This window comes from Myxine glutinosa, chromosome 8 (assembly GCF_964187855.1).
Source record: "Myxine glutinosa chromosome 8, kmMyxGlut1.1, whole genome shotgun sequence".
NCBI classification, from domain to species: Eukaryota; Metazoa; Chordata; class Myxini; order Myxiniformes; family Myxinidae; genus Myxine; species Myxine glutinosa.
This window is the reverse complement of record NC_136268.1, coordinates 87,352,825-87,378,011: the sequence shown is the minus strand read 5'-3', so window position 1 is coordinate 87,378,011 and position 25,187 is coordinate 87,352,825. Positions and strand designations below refer to the sequence as shown.

Here is a 25,187-nt window from a genome sequence, read left to right as displayed (position 1 = left end):
CCGCAGCAATAAACTCCCATGCACAGAGGTCTGTAGCTGTTTGAACTACGGCTGTAGCAACAATGAACAATCAGCTCAGAACATTGTGGGAGATGAACACGAGGACTTGTAAGGTAAAACGGATGATTGTGAGACAGGAATATTTAAATATGGTCAAACAGGAAATTACATTACGCTATCATTGTTATAGCAATGTGGACCTTTGTGTAAAACAGTGGTAGCCATATTGGATTTTCTCACTATTTCTCACTGGCTGGCATCCACCGATTTCAACGAATCAGTAACATGTTTCCCCAACGGCCTAGCATTACTTATGTGGGCATTACCACCAAAATGGACCTATTTCATCATTCACAATTTGTGTTATCAAGAACATTAAGTTTTTGTACTGTGGTTATTTAAGAAGTGGCGGCCATCTTGGATTTTTCCACCATTTTGAATTTGACTGCCATATTGAAATTAATTGTTTTTGAACTCCTTGGTATTGAAATTATGGGTATTATCATTAATTTGGACCTCATACTGTGTTCAGAATACCAGTTTTAATGGAATTTATATATTTTGGTGGCCATCTTGGATTTGACACCCTTAATCCGTTTAAAAAAATTAACAACCTATTTTTTCGAACATGTGACACCCCAAAGACAAGGAATCAAGTGGAATTTTGCTTTTAACAAAAAAAAACACGAAATGACATAACAGCCTACACTATATGGTCTATGTTGACATTGTGACCTATGTTGACCTCAAAAATAGTTGTTGGTTGAATTCAGTTAACTGATATGTAAATCCTATTCAAATTTCAAGTCGATCGGATGAAAATTGAGGATTTTAGAAATTGGAAATTGTTGTTGACCTTTGGCCTATGTTGACGTTTTGTCCGACGCTGATCTCAAAAATAGTTAGTGGTTGAATTCAGTTCGCCGATATGTAAATCCTATTCAAATTTCAAGTCCATCGGGTAAAAATTGAGGATTTTAGAAATCTGAAAAAGTGGTTTACCATTGGCCTATGTTGACCTTTTGACCTCAAAAATATATAGGATTTTGTCGGCCCACGAACTCTACCATTTGGTGAGGTTTCGTGAAGATTGGTTTAAAATTGTGACCTGTAGGCAAGTATAAGTGAGCGGACAGACAAACACACACCGGAGCCATCAACATACTTGTCCAAATTATTTATTTATTTTGCCAAGTAACAAACGGACTCAAATGCAATACCTCTCCTCTGGCGAGGGTAACAATTTCTATAACAGATAAAATACTCATCATCCTTGGTGATCTGAATTCCCGGGTTGGTCGCCACTTCAGAAACTACAGACCTGCCCTCGGAAAATTTGGGAAATGAAGCTGCATTGCAAATGGAGACGTTTTACTCGGCTTTTGCATTTAACAGCTTTATACCATAAACGCCTACTTCTACCAACCTGATAAGAACTACTACACTTGGAAACACCCAATATCCAAATACTGCCATCTCCTCGATTACATTCTCACAAGGCAGAATGGCATGACAGACGTTCTTGACACCAGAGCCAGGCATAGCCCTGAATGCTATCCGGACCACTTCCTTGTAAAACCTTCCTGTGACTTTCAAGTCTTCATACCGAAAGACAGTTGCACTTCCAAAGCTTGATGTCAAAAATCTTGAGTCTTTGGAGATTCAAGCTCAATTCTGGACTTTTGAAATGACGTAGTCCGCCCCAGAATGCTCGGCGCGTATGTCCATAAACCCCTGGACATAATGATCTTCGAGGCACGTGAACTTCTATCGTGTGCGTGAAGACAGGGCTTGTAACACAAAATGGCTCAAAAAGCTAAAAAGAAGCCAAAAATACTTGGAAAAGCACCCGAGAGATAGCTGGGGCACGTCTGCACAACGAAAGAGTTAGAGTGAGACACCGTATCTGGTTTGGGTGCTTCTGAATACCAATGGTCAAGTAATATGAATGCATAGGATAGGGTAAGTTTTAAATCAACATTTAAAATGATATTTACTATTAATTGCATGGGAGATGGAAGGAGGGGGGGGGGGGGGGGGGGAGGGAGGGGGGCATGGAAGGTGGAGGGGGGGTGAGGGGGGAGGGAGGTGGAAGCTGGGTGGGCTGTTATATCAACTCTGAAACAGAGTACTGTTAAATTGCAGGTTTGTTTTCTGATTCATGTTCCAATTATAATTCAGTTTAAATCAGGTTGTTCCTCGATCGTAAACTTATGTTTGTGGACAGACGGGGAGACGGACAGACATGAACCAACTGCTGCGTGAGGTATAACAAAATTCTTTCTAACCACACACTCACCAACTAACCAATAAAAATGTTTGGTATATTGTAGGTGGGCTACAAAGCTGAAATTTGCCATAGTGATGCAACTCAGGCCCAGACCCCCAAAAACAACTGTACATAAACAAAAATATCTGTAAACAAGTGGGCCGATGGAGTCTCGCTCCCTTGGTTGGTGAGAGGGGTGGAGGTTGGACTACGTCATGGCACATCACTCCCCAAGACTGGATAGGGGCGGAGCTTAGACTGTATATAAATAAAGCGTTCATACTGTGCACTCATTCTTCATTAAAATAAATTCATTCATCAGCTTGCAGAATGCATGCACTTGTAACATCCAAAATATTACATAATTTGTATAAAATTGAAATCAAAATTCGACTTGAATCTCCAATGCATTTGCAACATACAAAATGTTACACATAATTGTATACACTCGTAAGATACATTACCCATACAAATACATAATTTGGTTTCACGTTGTGAAAATTGAACTTTTGCAAGGCAGCACTTGCATTATTCTCACGAGACAATTCTCATTTAAACAGATCCTTGATTTTACAACTCTTCCTGGGTAACCATTTCACATCAATTACCTTGTGCAAACACGTTTCTTAATCTTTATTTCAAGCTGTTCCTCCGAGTTGTGTCCATAATCACCTTCAAAATAATCAATCAACCTGAATGCTTCTATCATATCCCCAATAAATATTTTGTTCTACAAAGTAGACGACACTTTTCTTTCTGAACCTTTCATTTTAACCAAGACTTACCAGTCCCAAAACCATCCCAACTGCTCGACTCTGAACCCTTTCTAATACTCGTACAACAGAACAATCATAACTGAACAATATTCTTGAAGCAATCTCACCGTACTTTTTAATGCAATGTTAGAACCACTTTCTCTCGACTCAAATGTAATGCTCCTTATGACGTACATCCAAAAATATACTTATTTGACCGAGCATTTGATGAGTCACACTTGCTAAGCCCACCTTTACTTTTTGTCCAAACAATGTTTGCTTCCTGCACTTCGTTTGGCACCACTGTGCCCGAATTTTGTGACATGTAATATTATTCTCTTGTTGCACTAACATCCTGGTAGCATATGGATTTATAGTATACATATGCCGCATGGATGCAACTGCATTTTGTTTTTGAAGGCCATTGCCAAATGCAATTGAAGGACAAAGGTCAAATTAAAGTGGCTGGGGTATTACAGGCATGATTTGATCTGAATGGCCTCCAACCTACCTGGGCCTCATTTTCATTTAAACTTTGTCGTAAAAAATTGTTTACATTAATGATGTGACAGGGACACAGAAAGTTAGGGCATTATGAATGAAAAAAATAAAAAAATAAAACGTCTTTCCATTTGAACACGACTATTCAACCAATCAATAACACAAATAATCACAGGCAGAAGGGTTTTTTTTGGTCTTTGCAAGGGCTTTCTTTGTAATATTGCTGAACAACATGCATTGTCCACATGCATAATGGTGAAATACAGGCTTTAGAAAACGCAAAAGTTATTCGCAAACATTCCACAACTAGTATTGCCCAAATCCCTGTTTCAATCTGTTAATTGTGAACAAAGAGCATTATAAATCCCAGGGCGCAATCGATATTTTCACATTAGACGTTGAATTTTATCGAAAAGATCAAGAAATTATTGCTTCATTGCGAAAACCCAGGTTAAAGCACGTGAGTAGTCTGCAGTGCATGGCCAAAGCATATACAGTACAAGTCATGATTATGAATCAATCATACCACATGGATTGTGGGTTCACCCCTTCTCTCCCGTGACCCTCACCCTTCAAAAAAAAAAATTTTACAAAAACAAATATAAGATTTTAAGTACACAGTTACAACATTATTTGTAAAGTAAACCTATTCGAACCTTTCAGCGACAGGGAAATCCATAAAGCATGTGAAGAAAACAATCATGAGCCATTTTGCAACACAGAAGTCGATCGATTAAAAATAATAATAAAGATAATAATAATAATAATAATAATATGTGATAATAAAAATAATAATCAGCACCAAATTGAAGAATATGCACCTAATGCATACTTGATTGGTTTAACAAAATGCAAATGCAGTAAAATCAGTGGAAGTGTCAAAGAGGATGAGGGGATTTGGGAAAGGGTGAGGTTGGGGGAGGGAAGGACGGACTACTCACTCCATCTCTTTTAAGCAATATGCATCAAGCCGCAATCAGACATTTTCATTTACAAAGCAGCGGTGTTGGCTGGAATCAGTTTGAATGTAAAGGGTTGAAGTGCGTGGAGACGACTTTTACTATTGTGGTCTTGAAGGGATGGATGGAGGCCGCCTAGGTTGATGGAAAATAAGAAAACACAGAATGCCAATTAATTATTTAACGACAGGTTTTGACTTTCAATTAGATTTACAGTAAATATTATCTTTGACTTAACTCCCGATGGGACAAAAAATTGAACATTGCATCTTCAAATTACACCCAGCCCACACCATGCTTTAAAATAAGTAAATAAACAAATAATTCAAATCCCAACTAATTTTATAAATAACTATTTGGAACAATTTTGTCTCGTGGCTTTTTAAACCTATATTATATAATATATATAAAATATTATATATATATATATATATATATATATATATATATATATATATATATATATATATATATATATATATATATACGTATAAAATATATTTGTACATATGTATATATGTGTATATGCATGCACAATGGAAACACCAGTGTACTTTCACAAGTATTACAGAGGCAGTAGGAGACAACGGACAAATCAGAGTACTGGATATGGTATTTGAACCTGGGATGTCATAATAATAATAATAACAATAATAATAATAATAAAACGAGTTCCCTTCCAAGGGACGTCATGCAGGAGGCCACCATTAAGCCAATCAAGGCTTGCACAATTATCAACCATGGTTGTTTGTATGTGCTCTATCCTTTTTAAATGGCAAGCATAAAGCTAGTAAGCAGCACATATCATTTTTAACGTCTTTGGTATGACTCAGCCAGGGGTTGAACAGCCAACTTCCCAGACCCAGAGTGGATGCTCTAACCATTAGGCCACTGAGGCCAGTACATCATTGAATGAAGTCGGCACCATTCATTTGCAGCACAAGGCCGCAGGGTAGCATCATTGTCAGAGGACGAGGCTGTGCTGCTGATGCAATGCCCTCTGCTGGTTAGAGCAGGAATTTGGAAGTTGGCCATGGTCACCCGACTCGTTGCAAAGGACACCGTGGTTTCTTTGACATCCACCAACTAAAGTCGGCAGTCAAGGCACCCCATTTAATGTTCATCCGAGGGATGGCGCACAAACATTGATGACATCTGGGCCTGCCTGCGAAACAGTGGGATGACTGGGTCCGGAATCAAGCCCAGGCTCGACAGCTTCGAGGCAAGTGTTCTCCTTTTAGGCCCATCCTGTCAGCCCATCGAGTGAAGTGGTGAGATGGAATGACAGAGGCAAACGATTGTCTACAGCAGTACTCAAAAAGGTGACGGAGCTGTCGTACAAACAATAAGGAAAGATAAATGTGAGTTATAAAAAAGAAAAAGGCCTGTTGATCTCCCGATGTCCCTGCTCTCAAATGTTGTACTTGTGTGCTTCCCTTTCTCTCCCCTTATTATATGTTTTATGTGTCCGTTTGTTTTTTTGTGATCAATGTTAGTTCTTACACGAGTCTCGATCTTGTATTAAAAAAAAAAAAAAGGCGAGTACAAACAAGCATCTGGTACAGCTTTATTTGAAGAGCAGTGAATGAACACTAAGTGCAACAGACCATATATATATATATATATATATATATATATATATATATATATATATATATACTTTTCATCTTCAGTGTATGATAGCATAAACATACTTTATACTGTAAATAACATTATTGCTAAGCGCCTTGTGATGGACAGAATAATCCTCACAGTAAGCTTGTGTGCAAAATTACATTCATTTTCTTTCTTAACATTGGAATTGTCACATTGTCGTGTTATGATAGTTTCTGGAGTAGTCACAATGCGTCAACTGCTCAAAAGTAAAAACATATTGCTTCCAGCTAAAAACACACCCAGATGTCGATATGTAAACACACTTGATAAAGATTTTTTACTTTCCCCCTGTATTTAACAATATACTTTAGTTATTGCACAGGAGCATGGATGGATATAGCATTATTTGAAAATTATCAATAACAGGAACTTTAGAATCCTGTACAACACGTCATGTATATGGTGTCAAACAACGAGGTATTGCCATTCTGAAGGAAGCTTTTTGGGTGTTGATTGTTAATATAGCATAATTAAAGCTCTCCAACATCTATTAAATAAACAGACGTAATCCGGATGTACTGAAATACATGAACTAGCAACATTGCACACCACAGCTTCAAAGCATCTATTCATTAGCCCGCCCGCCCCCACACAGTGGAGAGGAACAAGGTTTTGCAATCACACGTGCATGTATGCCTGTGTGCGTGTCTGTGTGTGTGTGTGTGTCTGTGTGTGTGCGTCTGTGTGTGTGTCTGTGTGTGCGTCTGTGTGTGCGTCTGTGTGTGTCCGTGTGTGTCCGTGTGTGTCCGTGTGTGTGTGTGTCTGTGTGTGTGCGTCTGTGTGTGTGTCTGTGTGTGCATCTGTGTGTGCATCTGTGTGTGCGTCTGTGTGTGTCCGTGTGTGTGTCCGTGTGTGTGTCCGTGTGTGTGTGTCTGGCTGTTAAGGTTATAACAATATTTGAGCTTTTGTCAAATTTTCAACGAAGCTTAATGATGAGAATATGGTTGACATATCAAAGGGCAAAGTCACCGTAAGAAATAGGTCTTATTAGCCCGTCCGCTGCATGTCAGCACGAGACGGCTGGGTTAAAAAAAAAAGTTTACGAGTTTATTTTTTTTGCCATGTAAGCTTCAGTGTCTGTCCAGGCCACAACATTTTTATCATGTGCTTTTGTCATCAAACTTTAAGCTATTTATTATAAGAATATGGAGAGCACTGCTTAATACATTTCACTCTTTTTTTTCTTCTTTTTTTAAAAGCTGTTGTTTTCCTATATAAATGAACTATACACACACACACACACACACACACACACACACACACACACACACACACACACACACACACACACACACACACACACACACACACACACACACACACACACACACACACACACACACACAGAACCCCCTCACTTAATTAGGAAGCAAGGCACAGATGGAGTCTCACCCCAGCAATTTGCTGCACAACCTGTTAGCAACAAGTGTTGCCTGCCACACGAACACATCGTCTCTGCCCTGCTCATCACCAGTTAGGAGGTTTGCAGTCAGGAATATTAAATTTAACCAAAGAGGCACACTGACCCGATGACATGACGCTGACGTCATGTGCATAAATTACACCAATTACATAAATTACAATGATATATATATATATATATAGTTCAACTAGTTAGTTCAACTACCAAGCAGACATGGATGGACTTTGTATTTTAGGATGCTTTCTCGTTCGGTATTTAATTCTTCCCGATCAGAGTTGGCAACTGAAGAAAAATGGCAGATATCTTCGGCTACGTCACTGTTACCTTCGTTGGGGAATTTCTATATAATTTTGGATGTACAAATGACAAGCAAAACGTGTTTGGCGATTGTGCGAGAGCTTACAAAGTTCAATATTCATGCCGAGCATGTTTGCAAAAGGAGAGAAAAAAAAAAGTTTCACCACATATTGGATCTCGGCTGATGACGATATGTTGATGACCAAAAGAAAATCAATGCAAAAACAAACTATAAAATCTATACATTCAAGTTAGGGTGGTAAAAATGTTACAGTTTACCCCACGTCCTCCCCAAATCCAGTGCCATAATTTCCTTCAACCGCCCCATACGTCTGACCAGGTTTTTCTTGCTCAAGAACCCCGATATCTATTCAGAAAACAGATTGGTTCTCCAACCTATCGATAATTAATTATTACCCTGCGCTCGCGGAAGCGAAAGGCAGGGTTAAGCATTCGGGTCCGTCCGTACGTCGTATGTACGTACGTCGTACGTACGTGCGTGTATGTACGTCATATGTACATACGTGTCTGCATTTTAAAAATTCATTTTCTCGGCAAACATTGGTCCCATTGACATGAAATTTTCACCATAGGAGGGCCTCCTCCTGTAGAATACTTTAGTGAATATTATGACGTCACGTGATTTTGGGTTGCACGTGGTACGGGCGCCATCTTGGAAAAAACAAAACTTTGCACCTCGATATCTCAAAAATCGCTGCACACAAATAATTGAGACAGGTCTCATTGCAAAGAACTCTCCATGCGGAATAACATGTGAATGATGATGTCATAGGTGCCGCCGTTATGACGTCATAATTGGACAAGTAAAAAGCTTTATCCGATCAGGATGAAATTTCTTAAGCATCTTCTCGGTATAAATTGATGCAGAAATAAAAGTATAATGATGCCGTAGGTCACGTGGTTCGGACGCCATATTGTTTTGAGTGAAAAGCCTGAAAAACGACTAAAATCCAATTTTGTCCAAAACGACTGAACAGATCGAGGCCAAACTTTGCAGGCAGAGTCGCATACCCATGACGAACAAAAAATTCAGCGAGCGTGACATCATGCGTCACATGGTTTCGGAGTTATGACGTTTTTAAGCATAAACTTTTACAACCAAGCTCCTCTCTCATTTTTGATCCTATCGAGGGAAAACCTCACGGATGTGTTCAGCATATCAGTCTACTAAAATGACCTTTTGGAATTTCCGATAGGTGACGTGGTTTGGCAGATATAAATAATTAAACAAAAATATGTAAAAATTTCTAACTCTTGAATCGCTTCATTGATCGACGTGAAACTTTATATTATAGTAGAGGTAATGAAGTGTAAGACGTGTGCAAAATTTCAAGATGATTGGATGTATGGTCTGGAAGCTAGAAGTTGTTATTGCGTGAAGAAGAAGAAGTCTTCTAGAGTGGGCATGGAATTAATTATCACACTGCACATGATGAGCAGGCAAAGTACGGAGTGACCTCACGGAGTCATTTTGACCTCAAATAAAATTCTGATTTCAGATTTGTCAATCGCTGAGGTATATTAACACACGACCAAATCAGATTTGGCGAAATTCCGACGATTTTTGACGAAAATATAACATTTGTGTCTGCATTTCAGTAAAGTAAAGTGTGTGCCATGTCAGCATTTAAAAAATTGAAACGTGGCTCATTGTAAATAACCACATGGGGAATAGGTGTTGTTAACGATGACGTAATTAGTGCCATAATTACGACGTCATAATTCGACAGAGGCAACGCTTCGTCTGATCAGTTTGAAATTTATTGAGCATGATCTATGCAACAATTATTTAGAGAATATAAATTTATGATGTCATCGCTCACGTGGTCTGGCAGCCATATTGGATATAAAAAAAAAGAAACATTCAAAAATAGAAGAGTTGGCTCACACCAAGTTGACTGCGCAGGGTAAGTATTATATGAATACCATCTAGTTATTACTAGCAAAGAACCACTTTTAGGATGTCTATGGCGTATTATACGAGTATCAAGCCTCGTAATACCAGGTTCCACCAGGTGGTGCTACATGATACACATTTACATGGAGAATTTGAATCCGCCACACCACCCAGCACCCAAGGGGCTATTTTTTTTAACCGCAAACACCAACACCCCAGGTACAACAACCGGTTTTCAACTCATTCCATCCAGAGGTTCATACACGTCAATGAAACAAACAAAAACAAAAAACCCATTAAACAAACAAACAAACAGAAAACATGACCCTTCTCCAATTGCATTAGTATAGATATTATTGGTAAGAGATTACATCAAGTACTGAAAAAAGACTCAATCGAAAGACGCCTGCCAGGTGAAGCCAATTGGTTAATCTACGCAATGTCGCATTTTAAGAGTATTTCCAGTACTTGACGTGATCTCTTATCATTATGCATTAATGGATAAAACACAACTTTCATTAACCTATTGTTATTAGTTTATTATTATTGTTTCAAGCAACGTTTTGGCTACCAATTCAAATCCCACAGGAACACGGCCATCACAGCCTTTATCAGGAGATGTTACAAAATACAAACGCCAAACAAATACTTGCCGAATTGTGGGGCCATTTATGATATCAACAGATCGTCTCCTTAACAGATCATGTCAGTAACAGCCTCTCTACCCATCAAGTATTTGTTGGGTCAGGGGCGGATCCAGGATTCCTGTGGGGAGGGAGGGGGCAGAATATCTGGGAAGGCACATCGTCACAAAAAGGGCACCTGTATACATGCCTCAGCTCCGATATAATTATGGAGCCAATTTAACGATTGCAGCGTCTCACTGTGTACAGTAATCTTGATACAACTATTAATTGGTGCCTATAACTTTATACCGCGAAAAAAAACATTATTAAGTTTTACGCCCTCGGTAACAGAAAATATGGCGGGTTTTTACGCTTTTTCCTCACACACCCCATAGTCGGACCTCCTCGCACACCTCCTCCTTCACACTCTGTACTTGTCGCACACTTCACCAGCGGCCTCTCACGAACACCCGGGTCCAAACCAACCCCCAAGCCGACTGAATCTCCCTTCACACCATATACATTTCCGCGTATATTGCCACTCACCTTGGCACCTCGTCTCCGCACCTCCTTCGCCACCTGCAAACTCTTTATTTGGTTAGCAAGCACACCATCACGATTTGAGCACCGACCTTGTACATATTCCATCACTTCCTCCTTTATCTCCTTCTTAGTTTCCCTCCGTCTCTTCTTAATTTCACTCACCCCCTCTTCCACTTCCTCTAATTTTTGCTTCACCTCTTTTATTTCCCGGTGCGTCTCCTCAATTTCGTCCTCTAATGCCACCTTGACCGTTTCTATATGCGTCCTCACCTCCCGGTCCTTTGTCTCCATTGCCTCCGTCACCTCGTCCAACCTCGTTGTCAGTCCCTCACGTACCATCTGACATTCCCTCTTCGTCGCTATTAAGTCATTTTTGATTTCTTTTTGTGTCACTTTCAACCCTCCTAGTACCGCAGTGTTCTTTTCTACCTGCTCCACTAGTTCCTTTTGTCCCACTGTCAGCTGTTCCACCTCCTGCGTCAACTCCTCTATGCCACCTTGTAACTTTGCCGTCCCATTTCTCACCTATTTCTCCATACGCTTCTCACCTCACTTTACCTCCTCGCGTACCCCCGAGACCTCCTCGCTTACACCTCGTCTTATTTCCTCCCCCATCTCCTCCATTTCTTTAGTAGATGCCGCCTTCATCTGTCCCAATTCATTCCTCTGAGCATCCATTTTACCTTCTAACCCGATTTTCACCTCCTTTATCTGGTTCCCCATCTGTTTGATTTCCCGGGCAGATTGCTCCCCTATTTCCCGCAATTTGCCTTCCATCTTATTTTCTAGCCCCGTTAACCCATTCTTTACCTCTTTTATCCCGTTGTCTAACCCCTCAAATGTATTGTCTAAACCCTCAAATTTATTGTTTACACCCTCAAATTTCTTGTCTAAACCCTCAAATTTAGCTTCTGGCCCCCCAATTTGATTTTCTAATCGCTCCCCCATCCTTTGTTCTAGACTACCCAACCCGTCTCTCAATTGCTCACTGGTACCCCTCGCTTCGTCCCTCATTGCCCTTGTTTCTTCCTTTTGGGTGTCGAATTTGGCCATTATTTGTATCATAATTATTTTCATGTACTCCGGCATCTCGGGCTCGGCTACCGCGACCATGTGCGAAGCGCCATTTTGTGCGCCTGATACCTCCTCAACCACTTCATTGTTCTCCTCCTCCATTTCCCCCATATACATTTCCCCGAGGTCCTGGGTCGACTCTAACCCCTCTTCTATTTCCCCCACCGGCATCCCGTCGCCTTGACCATCCATGGCACGATTTTTTAAATTTAGGATTTTATAAAACACAATTTTTGGGCCACTCATAATTTTGAGCGTGCTTTTCGCGCTTCAGGTCCGAATCTCGCTCCCGCCACCAATTGTTACGGAACCCAACGTTGGCCTCGGATCCCCTTAGAGGGGGGGATTAATCCCCTCTTCTACAACTGACCGACATGGTCCCTGGCGCTGTACAGCGACCTCCAGAAAGGCCGGTGGCACAGCCCCGTTCGTACCGCGGACAGATGTTAATTGCCGAGCGGTTTTAAGCAACCGCGGCACGAACTGTTAACAGCTACTAGACCCGATTCCTGAACGTTGGCCAAATCGTGCCATGGGTATTCAATGTGGAAACCTCAAAGACGAAGGATGTGAAGAAGAATAATAAGAAGACAAAAGGTAGGAAATACGAATATGATTTATTACTACTATTTACAACCAAAAGAAACCAAGGAAGAAGGAAGGATAATAAAATAATGCAGAAAGAGGGACGGACCAGAAGGACACAGTGAAACTCTAGCTTAACTAAACAGGCTTAACTTATACCCCAGGACAAGACAAAAGACAGACTACAAGCACACTTACATGGGGGATGATGACAGGAATGGCAGGAATGGTTTGGGACGGCAGAGAAGGGTCCAGGCAGATGGTAGGCGTCGAGGTCCAGCTCCGAGCGCGCGCTCAGATCCGTGCTTTTGGGGTCGAGGCGAAAACCCGGCAAAACAGCTCCGCGTCGGGCTGGCAGAGAGGAGCCGGCAGCTCCACGTATTCGGTTTCACACCGGCAGCTTGCTTTATCCGTCCTCCACCTCCGAAGTTCGCTTTACACTTCCACAGAATCTGCCTCTCGCCCAGCGCACCTCCCTCAGAACTCTCTCTCTTTGCTCTGCCGTTTTCTCTTGGTGTATCTGGACTCATCTGCCGTATCTCTTGGTGTATCTGGACTCATCTGCCGTATCTCTTGAAATGCTTGCGCGGGCGCTTTCAGATCAACCCGCGCCACGCCCGTGATGGTATTTCCCCAGCCCTGGTTGGCTGGTCAGGGCTCGCTGGCTCCACCCTTTTTATGACGATGGGCGGGCAACGCCCGTGAGTTGGCTCCTCCCCCTTCTTCTCCTCCGAGATTACCTCGTGGCTAATGGAGTCTTGCGGCGATGGAAAACCACTCGCACCGCTGGGATGAAAACGAAAGGGGACCTAGCTTATTTGACTTCGGTGCAATGGAGTATCAATTAATGGAAGACACAGCCTTAATCTAATACACATAATGAGGAGATAACTACTGAACAGGGAGATCTATGATTTGGCTACGTGATTGTATATGACCTAACTAAGGGACGCCCTTTGACCCGGAGCAGGGTTTTATGGCCCCGCCCCAGAGTCTCACTCGAATGTTCCAAACCCCGCCTCTGGTTGTTGTGGTTAGCCACTCCCCTCGAGCCCTGATTGGCGGCTCGTTCTTACCGGCCACTCCTCCTGCAGCGCCTCCCTTCGGCCCCGCCAGACTTGTTCAGGCCTGCCACGTGGCATTTCAGCGCCAAAAGAACATCTAAGCTCACTGGCCTACTCAACGCAAAACTAAACACAGGAAGACTACGCTTACATTCACTAAGAAATAACTGAACTATCGCGAGGCTTCATGTTGTGGTGCGTCTACCTACGAGGGGGAATTAACCTTTATTCCAAAACCACAACAATATATATATATATATATATATATATATATATATATATATATATATATATATATATATATATATATATATATATATATAGCCTAGTTTGCAACAGCTAATTTATCGTGCATGTCATAAGGAGATTGTTATAATTGCTGCGATAGGAGAAAGTGTCGAGCTAAGTGTTAAAGAAGCTCTCATGGCTGCCATACAAAAATGTAAGAAAAAAGTTTTATCAATGATGAGCATGCAAGCACAGTTAAAAATAAAACAAATAAAAGTTGATTTGTATTTGTATTTGTATTTGTCGTTTGTATTTGTCAACACATCTGTGATAGAAAAACAAACCTTAGCCGATCGACACGAAACTTCACAAATGTGATCCCCAACCCATACAAATGCAGACTGTATATTTTTGATGTCATATGTTACATGGTTTGGCAGCCATATTAGCTTGCAAGCCAATATTTAAAAAAAATCCCTTCTCCGAAACAGCTTCACCGATTCGATGTGAAACCTGTCCTGTCTGGTGAAAATGTGATACTTGAAAACAGCTAAAGGGATTTAAATCAAACTTATTTATTTTTAGGACAGTGAATGAGGGCATATACCCTTTGTGAGACTATGTGGAGGTATATTGGCAACACAGTCGCATTGCACTAGTATTTGGTTGAATTGCCACATTGTAACTACATCATGTATCGATAATGGAGCAGATGCATATGTTGCTGTCGATGTATGTGGTGAAGGTCGATGTATGTAGTTATAGAGTGGAAATTTGCTCATAGAGGAGAGACATGACTGGGAAGGAAGAACATTTCTGACAGAGGAGGATCAGAAGCCAGTTTTATGGCTGTTGAGAGTTGTAATATTTGTCTATGTAATTAACACATTAAAACTATGTCACAGAAATGGAAAAATAATACATAAAGCATACAATCTCATTATTTACCGATGTAATTTTTATCGATATACAATCTCATTAAGCCTTCCTTTTGGACGGTTAGGCAAGATTTGACTTAGAATAAACCACTGCATTAAAAAATAACAAAATAATCTCCTCCCTCAATCCCCTCGACATCATTTCAGCCAAACTCGTGAGCAGCAATCATCACATGACTTATGATTCTATAAACTATCAGAAATGTTATCTTCAGATTGAGGGAGGATGGTGGAGTCAATATCCAAACATAGATACAGACAACTCCCGGTTTGAGAATGAATTGCATTCCTAGACCCTGTTCTGAAAGCCAAATAGTTCTCCAACCGGAACACACTATAATTTGATTGAAACCAACATAGGAGTATACATAATACCATACCAGCATACATACACCATTTTGATACTGCAGGTGAAACAATGTAAATCGTCATAAAGGAAAATTAAAAACCATAAAGATTGTCGTAAAGTTATTATTTTAAGTAAATATAAAATAAGTACAGCACAATGATATATATATGAACATAAAACAGTACAAAAACACGTAAATAAATCAAAATCTACATCAATCGGCTAGTCGTGCGGAGAACATTGCGTTTTTTGTAGCGGGCGTTCTCAAACCCATGGTTGTCTCGTCGAAAGCTGTTCACATGGATATCAAACTTGTACATACTACTTCAGGATTTAATAAATCAATTTTGGAGAGGTTTCCAAATCAGATCAGACACTTCTTTTTTCGATGCAGCCTGGGGCTGCTGGTTGCATCATTTTTCTGGAAGTGTGGCTGTGCCACTGATGCAGTGATGCAGTGTCCCTGTCACCAGTCAGCTGGTACTTATTTTGCTGACCTTGGAAGGATGATAGGCTGTCAACCCACGTGGTGTTATTTAACGGCTCAACAGGGGCTCAATCTCAAGACCCTAAGATGTTAAGGCAGCCACCTTAACCGTGAAGCCAACACTAGGCTTTCAGACCAGACACTGAAGAAAGCAATGCTTAACTTTTCATTTTAACTTGTCACCCTTATTTTCATACTACTACATATCTAGAGGAGTCAAAGGAAAAACTCCAACAAATACAAATAGCAATAGGCACTGCCCCTCATCACCTACATCAAATGCACTCCAAAAGTAAAAAAAAAAAAAGAAAAAAAAAGGTACACCGCATTGTAAGAGGCGACTAAGGGTTGGTGTCAGGAAGGGCATCCGGCCATAAAAACATTGCCCCAAACAGGGAACCATGATTGTCATGGGGCCCGCAAGGCTAACCCCTGCTATAGCAGGGAAACATGGCCTTAAAACGATCATTCATTTCATTCATTCACTGCCCCTCATCACCTCCATCAAATGCACTCCAAAAGTTAAAAAAACAACAAAAAAAAACAAATGCAGCAGTGAAATGCCAAGAGAAGCTGTGTCCAAAAATGACTACGTCTGAAAGTGGATCATCACCCGATGTTGATCCAACCACTCAATATGCCGGAGGTCATGTTGCATGGCAGTGTACAAAGACTAGTTTGAAATCAAAATGCTCAATATTATACATTACAATGACTCATGTACAAGTCAAAATCAGCTTTAGATGTGCTGCATTAAGAAATGTATAGCAATGAGATTAAACGGCCAGATTAAAAAAATTTTTTTTTTTCATTTCTACAACTATTCACTACATAGTTTATGAGATTACTGTGTTACACCACACACAAAAAAAATAAAAACACAAGACAGTATTTAATGCAGAGCCTCACCAGAGTATTGGTCTGGGACTCTTCACACACTAGGGGGTGCTATAATAAAGTACGCCACACGGAGCTATAATAAAGTAGATCTGCGTGCGAACTCACACATTCACCTATCTGTATTAAATTAGTGGTGCAATAATTATACATGATTTGGGAGTGTGGTGCTTGATAAACAAACCATCCTGTCTTTTCTCAAAATCTCAGGTTGATTTAGGTCGTCAAATGATAAACCACAATCACAGTCAAATGGCATGGAAATAAAACAATAACTGGGCCTTTATGTTATATAGTGAATGTGCGCACACGTGTTAAGTTCTAGTTTAAATTGCTATCGGGCAGGCGAGGGGCCACAGGGCGTGATGGAGACGGTGGGGGACGACGACTGTCCAGGAAAGCAAGAGCAAGCAGAAAGGCCAAGCCCGCAGCAGGGGAAAGGTGGAAAAAGGCAGAGAGCAAGATTAGTTGGGTTAGCAAAGTTCAGAATGTTAGGGCAAAAAAGGGAGGCAAATGGAAAATAATGTTAATACAAATGAAAAATAAAAATTAACCGGAGCATTTGTAGTATAGTTTCTTGGACGAATATCAACACAGATTACAAATGCACGATTAGAACAAAAAATAAAAAAGCTGAAATGTCAGGCATCAAATTAGGAATAATAGTAATATCCATGGATACAGAGGGTAAATAAATGATTGTATCCTACCATGAACAGCCGACGATGTACATATTGAACTTTTACCCTTCCTCCAAAAAGAAATGGAACGAAATAGTTTTGAATAATTACAGCAATTTATTTTCCAATTTATGCCGGATGAGCCAGTTAAACTGCTCATACATGCAGAGACGTTTGTGGCAAAACAGGGTTAAACAAGTAGAAACTCCAGCAAGGCATAATTATTTACACATTTAACATATGTAACAAAATCAAGGAACATATTGCAGAAGAGTACTTTGTGCATTTTAAATGCTTTCCATTTGCACGTTTCAACAATTCCCTTCCCTTGGCTTGCACAACTTGAACACCCACACATTTAATTTCCATTCAAGGCATCGCAACGCACCTGCCTCGACAATGCTCAATTGTACATCAAAACTACGTTTTGTACATAGATGTCAGAATGCGGTCAAGGCTCTGGGTGCTTAATTCTCCAATTCTCAAATGATTATTCTCCTGCCCAAATTATTACGATGGAAATTAAATGATTCCAAAAAAATATAACAAATACGGAAATGCTCATTGTCTGAACTTTCCACATTCATCAATCTCTGGCCATTCACAGGATGGCAGGTACAAATCGACATGCATTGTCACATGTCACATGTTCTGATGCAATGATAAAAATGAAAGTATCCAGCCCACAGGCCAAAACATGTGCTTAGATAATAATAATAATAATAATAATAATAATAATACTAATAATAATAATAATAACAAAAAAATTATCATCATTGTTTATGCATTCTGGATATCAAAATGTTTTCATTTTTTGACGTTTCTACTAGACAAGTGAAGTGCCTACATCATAATGTATCATCAAGGAAATCTGGAACATGATGGCGAGCACAAAGGGCGGCACCCAAATGCATGGAACACTTTATAAATGAAAGCCTCTCTCTCCTACTCTTAAAGAAAGGATATCATCAAATTAATCCTGCACCAGCATAATTCGTCAAAAAAATGATTCCACTTAGACAGGATTACAAATACCACATTTAGGCAAAGCATGCTTTATTAAAGTGTAACATGAATGAAAAGCTTTCCCCGATTCATATGAAACTTTGTAAAGAAAACCTATTGAGAAAAATTTCAAAACACACTTTCATGCATCAAAAATACAATTTTTTTTCTTCTTCTCTCAATCCTAATACTTGTTCCTCACAATATATTATGTGGAATCTCCAAAGGATCTCCTGCAAAGGCATACTGCCATATTGCCACACCCCACACCACTCAAATGGCTATGACTCACTGGATCAATATCAAATCTGAGAATTGGGCCAAGCTAGTGTGATCATAATTTGGCATTCAAACACATGCACTGCGTTTCAGAATCATTAGGAGTAATTGACTTTAAGACAAATTTCACAAAATATTAACAAGACATTCTGCATTGCTTTGTTCTTTGTGAACAATCTTTGAAGTTTGACTCAACAATTTCCTCCAAACAACACTACACTGCATATTCACGACATATTCTTCAGAATAAAGGGCCAAGCATCAATTTGGTATCGAACGTCCATTAAGTACTCACAATGTTTAACATATAAAGTATTTGGATGCAAAAACATAAAACAAATTAAGATAAAAAACAAAAATATGAGTATTTATGAGAAACATTTGTCAGCATATGCACAGATTTGAGAGAGTGGAATCATTATTTGCAGATCTGCAAAATGGAAAAAACATCTGCGTAACTCCAACAGGCATTATAAGCACAGGCTGAAGGAATCGATGGCCAAAATGACAATGTTTACATCAAGAAATCAAAAATCAATTAGGTTTGGAGGTAGGTTAGGGGGTCGCCGGGGAATTGCAGGGGGGGGGACGGCTGACAGAAGGTGGCAGCACACTGGGAGGGGCACGGATGATTGTTGGTTGACTCTGATTCTGCCCAAATGACGGAGGGAAGGAAGCACTGAGCACGAATGACCAAATGAAGAATGGGGTGGGAGAGGGGGGGATGAAAGAGAGGGGAGAACATGCATCCATCAAAATTATTCCCCAAACAAATATCTTTAAATGTCATTAATTCCATAAGGGGTCAAAAATAAAGCAAAGGAAATTATGACAGAGTATAACCAAGTCTACAAGAGACAAGACACATTGGAGGGGGGGAAAACTAAACAAGATAAAACGTCGAAAAATAACTGAGCTAATCATTGCAATAGTTGGTGCCACTAACAACAAAGAAAAACAAAACAAAAGGTCATAGACTGGTACTTGCAAAATCAGTCGCTGCGACTTCACCCTACAGACATCAAAAACAATAGGCTTCTAGCTTTTGATTGATAAATCAATTCAGTGACCAAATATACAAATTATGTTCAAATTTCAAGCCAATAGGATGTAAACTGACGATTGTGACCTTGACCCTTGACCTCAAAAATAATAAGCTCATAGCTTTTGATTGGTGACCCAATATGCAAATTGCGTTCAATTTCAAGTCAATCAGATGAAAATTGACGATTTTATGTGATCTTGACCTTTGACATTTTTGACCTCCAAAACAATAGGCTTGTAGCTTCTGACTATCTCTTCCAGGTCGATAAATTTTGTGTATATCGGTGTAAAATTGCAACCTGCAGGCGATTGTTGTACAAACAAAGACAGAATAAGTGTAGACCAACCAATACACTTACTAATCTTCGATTTCACGAGTAACAGACAATACAAAGTTCATATTATTTTTCTGATATACAAACGCAATGCAGGGCAATTGCAAACAAATATGGCGGCAATACATACACAACAAATAAGACAGATTCAACTTAAAATTTTATTTAAAGGAACTGTTATTCAACAATTATTATTTAAAGGAACCAGCCCTCTTCCACCTTTTCCCCCATCTTTTACCGCCAATTAATCTAACACAATAAAAACCACGATGCAGATTTTCAAAAGAGTACAAAAAGAGTACAAAATTGTTTTGTTCAATGTAAAGATCGCCTGTTGCTACAAGCTTCACACACACAGTTGAAAAGTTGGAGGAAGTAGATAATTACAAAGCAGTGTATAATTAACCATAGTTTCAAATGGGAGAGGGAGAGGGAGAGTGGGGGGTAGCCAGCAAAATTAGAAGATAAATTATGGGAACCAGGCAAATAGTAAAGGTAATATAGCAGGCAGATAAAATTAAAATGGCATGCAATAGAGAGTGAGAGAGAGGGAGAGTGAGAAGAGAGAAAGAGGGAGAGTGAGAAAGAGAGAAAGAGGAGAGAGTGAGAAAGAGAGAGAGAAAGAAAGAGAGAGAGAAGAGAGAAGAGTGAGAAAGAGAGAGAAAGAGAGAGAGAGAGAGAGAGAGAGTGAGAGAGAGTGAGAGTGAGAGTGAGAGTGAGAGTGAGAAAGAGAGAGAAAGAGAGAGAAAGAGAGAGAAAGAGAGAGAGAGAAAGAGAGAGAGAGAGTGAAAGAGATGAGAGAGAGAGAGAGAGAGAGAAAGAGAGTGCTTGTCAAAGTGGACATCTCTCTGGCCATTCTCAGAGAGCCTCCTCAGCGTCGACGAGTCTGGCATTTCACTCAGGCTGACTGGGACGGTCTTCAAGCAGCCATCAATCGTCTAGATTGGTCTCCCATCTCCACTGCCTCTGACATCAATTCTTCCTGGGAATTCTTCCAAAGCAAACTGATCTCTCTCATGCACAGATTTATCCCATCTCGCCTTCAATTGTCTTACCCTTCCTCCCGTCGTCCATGGTACACTGAATCTTGTGGTGAGGCAGTTGCCCTGAAACAACTTGCCTTTGCCTCTTGGAAGGCTAATCCAACTGAAGGAAATCTCAGTTCCTTCCACCAAGCTCGGAACAAGTGTGTGTCTACCCTCAGGAGTGCCAGGAAGCACTATCTCTCCTCACTCAAGAATGAACTCTCAAACCTGTCTCCTTCCTCCAAATCCTGGTGGCGTCTGGTCAAATCCGTTTCTGGTGTTTGTTCCCCCTCCATCCCCTCCCTTACCTCAAATGGCCACACAGTTGACATCGCACGTGACAAAGCCGAATGCCTCAACTCTGTGTTCGCCTCGAAATCCTTAGTCCCAAACCCATCTCTCTCTGTTCCCACCTTTCCCAGTCGAACCCAAATGCTCCTGGACTCTGTGTCCTTCTCTCCTGACAAGGTGGAGGAGTTTTTGTCAAACCTTGACTCTGATTCTGCAACTGGACCAGACGGCATCAGCCCACGGGTCCTAAAATCCTGCTCTGCCGCTCTATCTCACCCTCTCTCTGTTCTTTTCACCCTATCTTTTGCTCAAGGTCATCTGCCAGCATCCTGGAAATCAGCTAACATTACCGCTTTACACAAAAAAGGTGCAAAAACAGATCCTTGCAACTACAGACCAATCAGCCTGCTCCCAATTATCAGCAAAGTCATGGAATCCATCATTGCTTCGGATATGAAATCTTTCCTCTTCTCCAATGGCTTGATCTCTGATCATCAATTTGGTTTCAGACCAGGTCACTCTACTCTGGACATGCTGCTTCTGCTGTCTCAACAATGGATGGAGGTCCTGAATGCCAAACAGGAAATCAGAGCTGTCTCCCTTGACATATCAAGGGCCTTTGATACGGTCTGGCACCCAGCTCTGCTCACCAAACTCTCCTCCTATGGTATCCATGGAAATCTCCATGCATGGCTTGCGGACTTCCTCTCTGGTCGTAGTCAACGTGTGGCCCTGAATGGATTTCTCTCATCTCCCCTTCCTGTTCAGGCTGGAGTTCCCCAAGGAAGTGTGCTGGGCCCTGTGCTTTTTCTGGTCTTTATCAATGATCTCTCTGACTCTCTGGAAAATCCTCTCTATCTCTTTGCTGATGACTCCACTCTCTGCCGCTCCATTCCTCTTCCCTCAGATAGGCAGTCTGCAGCCTCCTCACTCTCTGAAGACCTGGACAAAATCACAGACTGGTCAAACAAGTGGAACATGTCTTTCAATCCTGCCAAATCTCACTCTCTTACTATGTCTCTCCGAAAAGATCGACTGGACAACCCTCCCATCTACTTTCTCAACAATCCTCTCCAAGAAGTTCTGTCACTCAAGCTTTTGGGTCTCACTATCTGCCATGATCTTTCTTGGGAAAACCACATTTCCAAGCTGGCCTCCAAAGCCAGTCGCCGACTGGGCATCCTCCGTCATGCGAAGTCCTTCCTCGGCACACCTGAGCTCCTCACCACATACAAGGCTTTCATCCGCAGCTCAATGGAATACTGTTCTCCCCTATGGGCTGGTGCTCCTGCCTCACACCTGGCTCGGCTTCACGCTGTTGAATCCAAAGCTTTCAAAATCATTGGAATCTCCCGCGATGAAGCTATCTCTGAGGGCCTTTCACTCACTCACCGCAGGCAGGTAGGTGGTCTTTCTGTCTTCTACCGACTCCTCTCCGGCCTTGCTCCCCCAGCTCTCTCCGTGCTCTGTCCCCCAAATATTCCTACAGGTCGCACAAGATCTGCCAGCAACCCTCTGATGGTTAAACTGCCGAAATCTCGGCTCTCTGCTCATCTTCACTCTTTCATTCCTCTTTTCTCCCGCCTGTGGAACAAACTCCCACACTCCCTTCAATCCCTCTCCTCCCTCCAGGTCTTTAAAACAGCTGTTCACCACCATCTCTTATCTTCCCCCATCCATAACCTTGATCTTTTCTACCCCCACTAATTCACCCCAGATCCACCTTGTTTGAAATTCCAACTTATTTCCTGGATATCCTGGCAGTGTCCATATGTTTATACCTCTCCCACCCCCCCCCCCCTTCACATGCCTCCCCCCCAAAGCCCTCTCCCTCCCACAGATCTCTCGATGTCTCCATGTCTCTCGGTCCCTGCTCTCAAATGTTGTGTTTGTGTCCTTCCCCCTCTCTCCCCATCTTGTCTACCGCTCCCGATGTTATTTGTTTTATGTGTCTGTTTGTCTTTCTGTGTGATTAATTTTCGCTCTTTCACGAGCCTCGATCTTGTATACAAAAAAAAAAAAAAAAAAAAAAAAAAAAAAAGAGTGAGAGTGAGAGTGAGAGTGAGAGTGAGAGAGAGAGAAAGAGAGAGAAAGAGAGAGAAAGAGAGAAAGAGAGAGAAAGAGAGAGAAAGAGAGAGAAAGAGAGAGAAAGAGAGAGAAAGAGAGAGAGAGAGAGAGAGAAAGAGAGAGAAGAGAGAGAGAGAGAGAGAGAGAGCAGAGAGAGAGAGAGTAGAGAGAGAAAGAGAGAGAGAGAGAAAGAGAGAGAGAAAGAGAGAGAAAGAGCAAAGATTGAAGAAGCAAAGATTGAAGAAGCAAAGATTGAAGAAGCAAAGATTGAAGAAGCAAAGATTGAAGAAGAAAAGATTAAAGAAGAAAAGTTTGAAAAAGCAAAGATTAAAGAAGCAAAGATTGAAGAAGCAAGGGTTGTAAATAAACATAATTTTATAGCAAAGGGAGGTCAATCCATACCTGGGCACATTTGGTGGAGCACGAATGGGCCGAGATGGCACTTGTGGTGGAGCAAACGGGTCTCCTGCTTGTGGGGGGTTAAGTGAGCCCGGGCGCGTTGGAACCGGGGGACCACCAGCCAGAGGCACCAATGGAGTGGCTGATCCCGTTACGTTGGTTCCACCAGAAGGGCCACGTGACGTTGGACGCCCCGGCATGTGGACAGAAACAGGCCGGTGGCCAGGCGTCGGACTAGCGGGAGGTCTGAAGTTAGACCGATACCGGAAATTATGCATACAGGATGAAGAAAGCAAGGAAAGGGAAGGAGCAGGCAGAATAAAGATGGTTAGTAGGACATGCTGCACAAATGCAATAAATCTCTTTTCCCAATGTTGGAAAGAGGTTGTTAGCTTTCAAGTTACCAAAGCATTCTTACTCATCATCTAAATTGCAGTAAGGTATCTTACATTGCAATATTTTTTCTTTAAAAGAGGAGCTGAATGGTAACCAAGTCACAAATTGTATTCGTAGGTTAACACAATAAAAACAACTCATGCAAGTTGATAATTCAAGGGCTCCTGACACCTCATATGAAACCTTTTCAACTGATAAAAAGAGAACTGAACATTAAAACAAAATGCATTGCATTTCAAAGAATGGTGATCTGTGCACACATAGTACCTGACGATACCTGATCGATACCATAGTACCTGATCAAAGGTTTCTGTGGAACAACTTTTAGAGGTCATTAATGAGCCAACTTGGTCTGTGACTGAATAACAATATCAATACTTTCCCTGGCGGACATGAGTTTAAACATGTTGAAACTTTACGAGTTGGTGTGCGGCGGCATTAATACAAAAGGTATTCCCCATTGTTTTCCACGAGCTTGATCCAATTCTTGACAATACTATGAAGGTTCACAATGTCATGATCACATGACCTAAAAACCAAGCTAAACTTCTCTTGGTAAGGCTGAATGGTCTCGCTTTTGTGGCCACTTTTGGATTTAGTGGGTCTTGTCAGTCCCAAAATACGAACTCATTATCCATCAGTTGCTGACTTGCCTCAGCATTAAATATCGATATGATGTAAATGTGTGTACGCTTTGAAAAGCTACATGCAAATGTTATTTGTTCGTATGAGGCACAAGTCTGCAAGGTAGCATAGTTGGCCGAGGGCATGGCTGTGCCCTCTGCTGGTTAGGGCAGGAATTTGTAATTTGTTCATGGTGCAGGTGATAGCTCGCTTACTTTTCGTGAAGGATACCATGGGACCTTTAACATCCACCAACTAATGCCGGCTGAGGGGACACTCATTTAACCTCCATCACAGGGATGATGTGATGTGATGTGATGATGTGATGTACCCAGATGGAATTAAAGGAAGATGGAAAAGATATATGGAAATGCTGTTGAATACAGAGAATGAATGGGATGGCAACATAGAGAGTAACCCAGTTTTAGGACCGGCAGAGAAGATAACTGAGAAGGAAGTTGACGAAGCGATAA

At 41.1% G+C, this 25,187-nt stretch overlaps 1 protein-coding gene across 9 annotated transcripts in view; it reads right to left on the bottom strand.

The window, feature by feature from the left end:
• Nucleotides 1-2,887: 2,887 nt before the first annotated feature.
• Nucleotides 2,888-25,187, bottom strand: part of LOC137432678 (dynamin-1) — a 240,133-nt gene continuing 217,833 nt past the window's right edge. For 4 of the 9 annotated variants that reach the window (XM_068124772.2, XM_068124774.2, XM_078783465.1 and 1 more), the window contains exons 19-20: nucleotides 23,698-23,928; nucleotides 17,354-19,212 (exon numbers count right to left, since the gene is read on the bottom strand). In XM_068124772.2, the coding sequence (XP_067980873.2) occupies nucleotides 19,089-19,212; nucleotides 23,698-23,928 (355 nt within the window). In that variant the 3' untranslated portion in view covers nucleotides 17,354-19,088. Of the gene's footprint in view, nucleotides 4,620-17,353; nucleotides 19,213-23,697; nucleotides 23,941-25,187 lie in introns of those variants that run through there. The other 5 variants (XM_068124769.2, XM_068124771.2, XM_068124770.2 and 2 more) reach the window with 2 other exon arrangements.